Here is an 11,691-nt window from a genome sequence, read left to right on the forward strand (position 1 = left end):
AACAGGGAATTCTTCCACTTTTCCTTTGAGAGGCATCCTTACTGGCCTGGAATCCTGTTACAAAAACAAAGGAGCCATTTTATTTTCTTTAATAAACATATAATCTTATTTTCCAAGCTCCCCCTCTTCCCCAAACTCTTGCTCAGCCAGAACTGGAGCTGACTGGGATGAGTATAAAACTTGAGCACAATGGAAACAGAAGTCTTCTGCTGTCTGGTGAGTAAATATACATTGGGGTGCTGGCTGGAGGGCACAAATACACAATGGGGGGCTGGTGGCATCAGTACACAAGGGGGTAGCTAGGGCCATGACATAAATCAATACTAAAGTGAAGGGCAGGCTGGGGGCATAAATACACATAGTGCTGCCCGGGGGCGAAACACAAGGGGGCAAAAACAAGAAAGGGGGGGCAACAACAGTGTGGAAAATATTTTTTTTTAATTATTGTAGCTAAGCCCGTTCGGATGTGGGTGTAGGTGTGGCAGAGCCTGTCCTGGTGTATGTTTGGGTGTTGGTGTGGCAGAGGCTGTTCTGGCGTGTGCATACCTGGGAACTTCTGGGCTCTGGCTACCCGGAGCCTACCCATGCGGGTCGCGGCCAGGACTGGACAGGATTTTTAATTAGAGTAAAAGGAAAAAAGAAGGTAAAACCCTGCTACCAAATATTTATTAGCTACAATACAATACAAATGCAATGGTTACTTTTCAGCATGAAACTTTAGTTCAACTTATGCAGATACACACACACAGTAGAGGAGTACAGACACCACACAAACCAGTGTGATCACATTCACTGCAGGAAGGCTGCTATAATTATGACAGCATATTGTAGGTGGTCAGTTAAGACTTTATTTATAATAACAGGGGACAGCAGATAAAAAAGATGTGATACACTTACCACAGATCAGCACAGACAAGCCAAATAACAGTGTAAACTCCATAGAAGCCATTTTATGCTTGGTCTGTAGCCTCTTATTTCTAGCTATTTCACTTTCACTTTCACTTCTAGTGAAAAGGGTAGAACGAAAGTGAACAACACAGTGCCGAAAATCACTGAACATGCACTTTTTTCTCACCGAGTTGTCAGATAACATTATCATGATTAGACTAAAGTTGTGCACCTACAGGTTTAGTTAGAATAGAAAAGTGTATCATTGAGATCAACAGCAATACAATGCACGTTCAGTTTTAAATGTCTGTTTAGAACAAAAATTTGTCTGGCTCTGCAAACTAATTTATATAGCTATATAGCAAACAGGCAGCATCATGAACTTTTTATTTTTAAAAATAAGGTTCCAATTCATTAAATAACATGTTTTCAGGCAGGGACACGTAAAATGGTGTAATGGATCACCTTTGGCACATGCAGCTCAACTATAAATTCATTAACTTTCCTGTTTCCACGCAAGGATACACAAATCTCCAGGCCTCTTTTCTTCCCTCGAGGTCTGTAGTTGAACTCCACTGCTTCACCTGATACTGAGTGGTAGAGGACTGCATCAAAAAGAATTTACGGGCGTGGGCAGTTTTTGGGGTGTTGTGGGCGGGAGCTGGCAGTCAGACACTGTACCTGCGGTTCCCAGTAATCCCTCACACTTCCGCAAGGCTGCCTTCACATTGCTCCTACACAGAGTCTCTTCTCTTGTTCCACCCAGGAATCCAGCGGAGTCACGTGAATTTACGTCACTTCTGCAGATCAGGTAAGGGGGTGGGCAGGATTGACCACATATGTTGCGGAAGCGGGCGGGATTGGACACACCTGTTGCGGGAACGGGCGGGATTGGACACATGTTGAAGGAGCGGGTGGGATTGGACACATGTTGCAGGAGCGGGTGGGATTGGACACATGTTGCGGGAGCGGGCAGGATTGTACACATATGTTGCGGGAGCGGGCGGGATTGGACACATATGTTGCGGGAGCGGACGGGATTGGACACATATGTTGCGGGAGCGGGCGGGATTGGACACATATGTTGCGACAGCGGTCAGTAATGGTCAGAAATTCAGCAGGTGCGGGATTAAAAAAACAGTCCTGCACAGGGCTGTACTGAGTGGTCAAAGCTAACATTATAGATTCCAAAATACTTCATTTATATCAACCAAACAAGATTTCAGAAGAAACCATAACTTACAATAAAAAATTATATATTGACAATTTATATATATATATATATATATATATATATATATATATATATATATATATATATATATTGACTATTGTTCTAGATATGACGAGGTTTAAAGTGCACCTGTCATTGGAAAAACAATATACACTCTGTTTGAAGGACATAAATCCTAAAGCATAAAACAAAAATGGGAAAAAAAATGGGATATATTTTCAAATCTAAAGAACAACTTAAATGTCAAGATAAAATATATTTTTTTGCTGGTCACACAAAACAAGAGGTAAACATATGAAACATATGAACAGAGGTATTCCAGTATTATTTTTGGCTAAAGTAGAGAGGGATACAGTAATAAAACATTAATATAAGAAAGGCAAAAAAAGGTATCGACACTACAATGTTACAAGTGACCAGGCATTTTTTGTTGTACAGGCCAGCTAACGTTATATACATCCATAATTGTTTTTTCAAATATCTAACAATTAAGATGTTCATAGTAAGACATCTGCATAAAGTTATTTAGCTTGGTTTCTAACTTATTGTAACATGAATAATCCAATTGAAAAGGTAAGCATTAAACTTTCAGTTTGTAATTGAAGCAAGTACTTTCATAGAAACAGTAAATGGGATACCTGCCCTACCCTATGAAAGATAACCAAGCATCAACCAGGGACAACAGCAAAGTTTGTGTTTGAAATAATGCTTATAAAATGGATAACATGTTACAATAGGAAATATTGCGTCAACATGAAATAGTTTAAAAAAAAAAGCCATACAAAAGAGCACCAGATGAGAAAGCAGTTGAATGATGGTGTCTGCTCTTAGTATAAAGTTTTGACTTCATCTAGGTCTCTTTTTTACAGTTGATTTACTTGTCCTCCATTCACAGATGTTGGCAAAGCTACACATTCTGCACTTCCAGGCTTCTTCGATGTCCACTCCCTGAGTTTCCCTTAGTCCCTTCCAGAATTCCATGTAATACTTCAAGCGTTCCAGAACTGTTTCTCTGTTAAAATGTAATACTTCACATCCCAAGATGGCCCCGTTCTCCTGATAGCAATACTCAACTTTCAAACTGTCAATCATGGGCAGGTCAGAAAATTTAAGGTTTAAGCAAGTGAGCTCTGCAAGGTCCATGAAGGTAGACACAGTAATGCCAACTCTGTTGGCATGCTCTTTCACCTGGACTCCTAATTCTTGACCCGGCATCAAATGCAAGTGTTGAATAAACAGATCTGGTTGTAGTCCTCCGCTCACCATGCCATCAAAGAGCAGCTTGTACAAGGACACCTAAAAGAAGAGAAACAAGCATATGATGATGGAACCAATCCTCTGTGGGCTCAATGCAAGTTTAAACACCCGATCAATCTGAAAAAAGGCCTCTGGGGTTTCAAAAGTTTATATGACACTACATGATTTTCTACGTTGGTATATCACATATGCCTATAGCTATGTCCATATTATAAACCACCATTCTGGTGTACTGTCCCATCTTCAGGGCACAATATAATAAACAATACAATACAAATCCAGATTAAGTTCCTCCAATCTATTATAGGTAATTGTATCAGTAGGGATGCAGGCATGTGACATGTATGTGTGTTAACTGCTATCTAATAGTATAGTAATCTACTACACAAACAATAGGACTATGTTTTATGTTTATGTGGAATATAAATTTGTGATGGTAACATATGCACTATGTAGAGAGTCATAGTCATCTATAGAATAGTTTAAATCTAAGATACTCAGTCCTTAACATCATCATAAATTGAAGCCGTCGTGACTTGACATGTATATACAGCATTTAACGCCACGTCTTGCATTAGCACAAATAAAAGTATTATACCATTCATTAGTAAATAGGCATTTTAGAAAAGGCAGCTGAGATATTACAAAGGAAACCAGGGACAGTGGGCTTGGTAGAGTAAACGTATATTCAGCTTACTGTTACAATACTATTTTACGCATTTATTTGAAATAAGAACCAATATCTAAGGGATACATGTTTACGCCGTCATTTGTTTTAATAATGGCTTTTATTTCATACAGTACATAATATGTGGGCAGGCTGACAACATGTTGCAAAGTTTACGATAAATGCCTTAGACTGATATGGAATAAAACTTTAATTATATCTAGGCCAATTAGTCCACCCTATCATTTTAGGAAACAGTGTGATGAGAGGCAGAGTGGCAATATTAGTATTAAGGGGCACTGTCACCATCACAGCTTTTATCAAAGCTAAATTCATTTATCAAAACTAACTGTAGCTTGTGTGTTTTTGGGAATCAGTAAAATTGCTTTTGGAAATATAAACAGAAAGTGACTATTTTAGCTGGGGAAAGATGAGATCTGTGTCACAAATCTAATTAATTTCCTGTTCTGAAGATCTCTCCACCCTTACAATTACAGCCTGAATGAATAAACAGTCAGAGGAGTGATTCTGAAACTTAAGGTAAATTTAACCAAGGTATTTGCATGAGGAGGGTTTCTATCTGTAAACTTCATTCAAAAGGTTTAATTAATGTAACAAACTGTAAAACGTAGAATGTAGGGAAAACGTGACATATCTGCTTTTAATTTGAGCAGTGATACTATTCATTGCAACCTTATTGGAGTGACCTATATACCGTATTGGCTTGAATATAGGCCGCACCCGAAAAGTTTGGTGCTATTTTAAAGAAACATTTATTTTTAAATAAAAAATACACATTAGTGGAATGGTAAAACAGTATATTACCTAATACACAGGAATACATGTATTTTAACATTTTTGGTATCTATTATGCAGTTAGTCAGCATATGTTTTATATATATATATATATATATATATATATAAACAAATATTTGGTAAACCAATAGCCATTTTAAGGTCCCCCCTTAATCTATAATGCACCTTACCTTATAGATATTCCCCTCTGCTCCCCTGATATGCCACTCTGCCCCCCTGCTATGCCCCTCCCGCTGGGGCTTCTATGGTGGAGCACCAGAAGGTTACGTAAAGCCGGTGCTTCACCATAGAAGCCCCTGCGGAAGTGCCAGCAGCGGAGGTTGTCTACGCGCATCGCGCAGAGGTTCACTGCCGGAGAGCTGCAGCGCTGCAGGGGATCTGAATCCTAACCCTGCTGCTTGCACGCAGCAAGGCTGAATGGGGAGAAAAAACACCCGCCCGCGCGCCCGGAACCACATCCCGGGTGTCGGGTGATACGAATTGCGCATCCCTTCGCTAAACGTCGATCATAGGCCGCACCCCCGCTTTAAATGTTTAAAAAAAGTGCGGCCTATATTCGGGCAAATACAGTATATTCAAAAATTCTGTTTGACAGCTGGGACCCTCCTAAGTAAAATACAAATGATTAAGCAGCTGAGGGTAACCGAATTTGCAAGGAATTCTAGAATGAGATTCGTGTGGGTTCAGATTTTGACAGCTAAAAAGGCACAAAATAATGACCAAAAATAATTTAGACATTTTTTGTTTCCTTTTTTTTGGACCATTCTTTTTCAGGCAAAAAATTTTGTTTCCTGGCTTCTGGTTCAGACGAAATTCGAAATGCTTTTTTTATTCTGAAACAAAAGTCATCACTCATTCTCTTACTCTCTCATGTTCTCTTACGCTCTCACTCTCTCTCATTGTCTCCCTACCTTCTCCGCCGACCACTTCAGTGTCCCTGTCTCCTTTTCCTCTTGCCTCTTCTTGTTCTTCTGTCTTCTTTCATTGGTATCATTTCCATTAACCAAGCCTCTCAAGAGTGCTTCTGCAAAAGGGCCGGAACCCCCCCTACACCCTCTCCGCTGACTAAAGGAACAGGGGAGAGGTTGTACCCGTGGGGTGCCATGGCTCCACCCCTTATCAGATGTACTCTAAGAAGCCAGAATAATTCAGATTTTCAGATAAAAAGAAGTGCAGAAGTGCTTCTTTTTTCCCCCACACACCCATCTTAAATATTCTGGCCTTTTGGAATAGGTTCAGTTGGTCAGGTTCTTTAATTACTTTAGCCATAGAAAAAACAGCTTCCTTAATTGGGGTCTGGCACAGACACTATTAAACCCTCTAAACACTTTTTCAGGCCAATATATTTTTGTAATATCAAACATTTTATTTTAAATCTAAAACTAAAAAATATACACAAATGTCTCAATTTATAATTTCACCTGGAACTCATGGCTTCTCTTCTGGGCAGCTTTTGGCAATGTTGGGCTTCCTCGTGTTTTCAGTTCTCTCAGTTCCAGCTCTCCTTTGGGCGAATATCCCAGCTCATCTATAACTCCCACTAAAAATACACCATCTTGCTCTCCAAAAACTGGAAACTCTCTTATACGACCACCTAACGTCAAACACAGAGATGGAAGATGCCTTAGGTTTAATAGGAGTAGAAACAATTAATAAACACAGAAGTATGGGTTATTTAGAAAGAAAACCCTAATAAATAAAAACATGAACTTCACTTGGTTCACCTAGCTCCCCAGTATGTAACTTTAGTATGCCTTTGTGAATGCTACTGTAAGAAAACCTATATGCTATATGAACCTACCTGATTGCAAAACTGGGATCATCGATAAGATGTTAAGAAACTTTACTGCCCATGAATCTTCTCGTGTCTGAGTCGTCACTGATACAACATCATGAACCTCCAGCTCTGAAAGTGATTATACATTTAACAGCACAGATCATAGAAAAACGTACAGACATTTTGTCTCACTTTATCACAGATGATTTACATGAACACAGTACGAGAACTATACATATTAAAGGCTTTAGAACACCGTCATACACCCATATCAACCAAACATTTTGGGATTCTAGTACACTGTGACCTGAGGGTAAGAAAAAGGGAGAAGAGGATCTGAGTCCCAAAGAGGGACACATGTAAGGTACTATCTATATAAGAAAATTCTGCTTAGAAATATTTGTAGTAAAAATAGAAATTGATGTTTTTCACATCCTCAAAATTGGTATGCATCTAATATTCACTTAATTCATCAGTAGAATTAGTTAAAACTGAATTATTTTCACTACTTTGGGTGATTTACGAGCCTTCAGCATTTTGATTCACTGACTTTACTATGTAATTTGAAGAGTCAACCTCTTCGATCTTCTCCTTGATAATGCATGGTGAACGTAGAAAACTGAAATATCCAACCCACTTGCAAACATAGGAATACTTTGACAAAGTGTCAGTGGAGCCTATACTATTTGTATTCACTATGACACAGAAAAGGGATGAGAAGCTAAGTACCTTAGTGGTAATTTACATTTTGTAGCCTGATTCCCGCTGAAGTCAAAAGATTTATTTAATATTAATGTATAGATGTGAAACCCAAGCTTTCCTTGTAGCTGATAATTTGATCCATCTCCTATTAAAACACACCTCGTACCAATGTAAAAAATGACCCTGAATGCTGGCAGTCTTAACGCTTAATGAGAAACTGGCTTGTAGAACTTGCTGACATTTCTGCAGCCGTACAAAAAGTCAATTAAGGCAATAAACTGGATGCTCTCACCTCTGGCTAAGTGTATACTTGATCCTGCATTCATTACTGCACTTTTCTCTGGCTGCAGGAACGCCGGAAGCTCAAACTCATACACCATCTGCTGTTCACACCATGTCTGGGAGCAAAGGTTAGTCACCCACAAATACTTCATGTGGTACTTCTCCAGGGGAGTTTGGGGTAACTGCTTCCTCTTTCTTTGTGTAATGTCTATGAAAAACTGTGTGATTCCTCTTTTCTCCTTCTGGTGTACCTCTGATGAGGTACCTGGGCTATCATCACTTAAAAAAATGCAAAAGTTGGGAATTGGTTAGGAAGAATAACTGTATGTGACTGCATCTCTAGGTTCTGGTCACATGGGCAGCAAATTACACATTAACCAACATGAGAAGCAAATGGGAGAACAGGTGCAAACCATACAAATTCCAAAACTTTAGCGAATACCTTAATTGGAGTCACAGCATGTGCATCAATAGAAGGCCAAATGGTATGTTGACTGATTTGTTAACAGTCTCCAAAATATTAAATACTTAACACACTGCTACAATATTATAGCACTCTGTGGGCAACTGCATCATATGGACCAAGTGGACAGTCATGCACTTTTATTTTTGACCTATTGGCCTATGGAATAGTCCTGATTATATGTGCTGATACATATGAGTATATGCATGCACTTTTCAGTTATCAAAGTGGTTATGATTGCAATATAAAGGAATGATGCATACATTTTTACCTGGGCATCAGCTACTTCTTTTGGCTGCACCATCTTCTCTGCAAATGGGTCATAACCTTCAATTAAAGATAAAAAATGAGTTACAAGAAAAATGTATATCAATCTCTAATATAAACAGCCTGACCACCTTGGGCTCAATTTAATAAGTATAAATAATAATTGGTGTTAACAGTGGTCGAAGATGTGGATGATGCGGATCATCATGACATATAAAAGCTGGTGTTTCTTCACTGGTATATCACAACCAAACTCCCAGCTTGGATACAGACAAAAATTTACAAAATGTTTACGATATTACTGGAGAACCATTCTCAACCATTTGCTTACCACCATTACACATTACAAATACAAAACCTTTTGATGGGTTATTAAAATATTTAGTACATGAAGATTCTATTTCTCTTCCTCTCTCTTTCCCGGCAGAAGAAGCTTGAGGTGCACAGAACACCTGAGATATGTACTTTTATTTAATGTATTAAAATCCTACTTAATGTAAGATTTACTTTACTGAGGTGGTGGTAGCTATATGGAACAGCCTCCTAGCAGGAAGAAGCTTGACGTCTACAGGATCCCTAAGATTTGTACTTTTATTTAATCTGATAAAGTCTTACTTAATGTAAGGAAGATTAACTTTACTAAGGGGTGGTGGATATGTGGAACAGTCTTCTAGCAGAAGAAAGCTGAAGTCCACAGGATTTCTGAGATTTGCACTTTTAGTTGCTGTAATAAAAGTCTAAATTTTGAAAGGGGGGTTTACATTACAGAAGAGTGATGGGTCTGTGTAACAGTCTCCCAGCAAATGTTACTTGAGGTCCAGAGAAACCTTGAAAAAAATGTATTATTCCTTTCCGTATCTCTGAACCTCACTATTATAACTTGTTTTTTTGGTTAAGATTATTAAAGATATTATAAATCACCATCATATTCTGTATCACCGAATGTATTCTTTTGCACCTTGTCCTTGATTTTTTTCCGGGCAGTTTGCCCTTGCAGCACCATTGGCTTAACATGAGTACCCACTTTGAACCTTGTCCACATTTTCTGGGAATGCTGCCGTGTATCTGTGTGTGTGAGTGCAGTGTACGTGTATATGTGTGTGTAAGGGCAGTGTATATGTGTGTGTGTGTGTAAGGGCAGTGTATATGTATATGTGTGTGTGTGTGTAAAGGCAGTGTATGTGTATATGTGTGTTTATGGGCAGGTGTGTGTAAGGGCAGTGTATATATGTGTGTGTAAAGGCAGTGTATGTGTATCTGTGTGTTTATGGGCAGGTGTGTGTGTAAAGGCAGTGTGAAAGGGTCCTGGAAGGGAGGCTAACATTAGCCTTTTTTAATTTAAAAAAATCTCTGGTGCTGTGGACTACTCTTCCAATGATGCTCAGCAAGCATTATGGTCGACACCTGGCTGGCTGAGAATCATGGGAATTTTAGTTCACAGTTAGCATCTGCAGCTTTACTGTTGCTGCACTTCCCATGACGCTTAGCCAGCCTCATGGAAGTAGTATGTATGGCTGAGCCTCATGGGAATTCAATTTAATGTGTTGGTTATTTTTAATATGCATGACTGTGCTGACAAAAACGAAGCATGTTTTAAGTGGCGATGCAAGCGTGACACTGTAAAGTGCAATTGCTTGTTTCGGTGAGTTGCACGTCCCGGGCGTCGGGCGCTAGACCTCGAATATAGGCCGCACCCCGACTTTAAAGACTTAAAGTGGGGGGAAAAAGTGTGGCCTATATTCGAGCCAATACGGTATATCCGAATATATCAATTATACATGGAAAGTCCCCCCAATATTGGAGTCACTCACAAGATATTACACCCTTAGTTTAATAATAAGTGCATTGATGATAGAAGTGATAGAATCCAGTGCAAAATAAGAGAAAGCAGCAGATGAAAGGATTGGATAATTATATTCACAGCCTCTTCCACGTTTCTCCAGATCAGGTCACGGCTTCATCGAAAGAAAATCAGCATTTTTAAATTATTCAACTAAGGGTGCAATAGCATGGTGTGAAGCGACTCCAATATCATGGGTGGCTCATTCATGTATAATTGATCCTGCACTGTAAGTACACTTTTGGATTAAGAATGATCCCTTCTGTTGTTTTAAAGGCTTCCTTATCACATTGTGTTTGCAAAGGGCATTACAGATAATTCATATTTATTTTTAATATCCTGAATTATGATTTTTTTAAAGCATTTCCGTGATTTTGTGCCCCTCTGATGGTATATTTGTATGTTAACAAATGGCAGGTGCAAAAGCACTTAAGTATTTTTATTTATTGAGCACAGATTTACTTAGCTCTTTACTGTCTAATAAAGGGGAGGTTCAATAAGCCCTGTAATATAATATGTAAACTACAGAGCTTTCGATTGGGGTACATTAGCTTTGAATACATAGGAATAGCAAATAAGGTATCTGCCCTGCAGAGCTTACATATAACACATGGGATAATTCTTCACGTGCTGGGGAAAACACAATAATTAACAGGTTTGCAATGGCTGTTGTTAAATAACCTTTAGCATTAACGCTGCTAAGCAGCATGGGAGGCAAAATCCACAGGAGCTGGAGCGGGATATGCCTACAGTTAACACAAAATGCTTCATATAATATTACGGATGGGCATCAATTCGGTGTACTTCGTCTGAAAAATAAGAGCAACAACCTCCCAAAAAACTAACAATTAACCAGCTTCTACGCACAGACGCTTCGCGCATGTGCAAGAGAGCCGTAAGGCACCATTGTACGAAGCTAGGCACGCCCCCTTACTGAGATGCCGTTTACCTCCGCTGCCAATCATAGCTTCCTCCGGTACCGCCAACAGCTCTGAGTCACTGATGTCAGAGAATCCGTCTTCATCCTGTTCGTGAAGCTGAGCGTCCACCGCACCTTCCGTTGCCTCTTGCTCCGGTGTCTTCTCTGTACTTTTCGTGGATGGCGCCTGAGGATCATCGCAGCTTGCCATGGCCGGAACGACACTATATTGTGGACATTTTTTTTCTCTCGCTCATGTGATGAAGACTAATGCTATAAGCGCCTCCCTATTCTTCATTGTGAAAGTTCTAAGTCACGTGACCCAAACATTTATTCAACGCTCTGTGTACTTCAAATGTATCTTTTCATACCAATTGATACATACGCACTGTGGTGAACAGTTATATTCAGTCCTGCTATTCACCTATGTTTATTAAGTGGCTGCCGTGGTATTTTGTTTGTTTGTTAAATTATTGTTAAGTATTCAATTTTTCCCATCATCTTCCCTTTTGTTGTAGTCCCTGGTGGCTTTTCAGTGCCAGCCCCGATTGCTGTAACAGTACGGTGGATATAAAAAGT

The 11,691-nt window shown here is 39.3% G+C and overlaps 1 protein-coding gene across 1 annotated transcript; it reads right to left on the reverse strand.

The window, feature by feature from the left end:
- Positions 1–2,968: 2,968 nt before the first annotated feature.
- Positions 2,969–11,323, reverse strand: EXO5 (exonuclease 5). The gene is made up of 6 exons (XM_089490214.1): positions 11,128–11,323; positions 8,350–8,413; positions 7,634–7,902; positions 6,664–6,768; positions 6,284–6,456; positions 2,969–3,418 (listed from the first exon to the last, which is right to left on the reverse strand). Exons 1-6 carry the CDS (start codon positions 11,321–11,323, stop codon positions 2,969–2,971), a joined length of 1,257 nt encoding a protein of 418 aa, XP_089346340.1.
- Between the last annotated feature and the right edge of the window lie 368 nt (positions 11,324–11,691).

The sequence above is a fragment of the Sceloporus occidentalis genome, unplaced genomic scaffold, assembly GCF_023333645.1.
Source record: "Sceloporus occidentalis isolate IW3139 unplaced genomic scaffold, rSceOcc1.0.p SCAF_43, whole genome shotgun sequence".
NCBI lineage: Eukaryota > Metazoa > Chordata > Lepidosauria > Squamata > Phrynosomatidae > Sceloporus > Sceloporus occidentalis.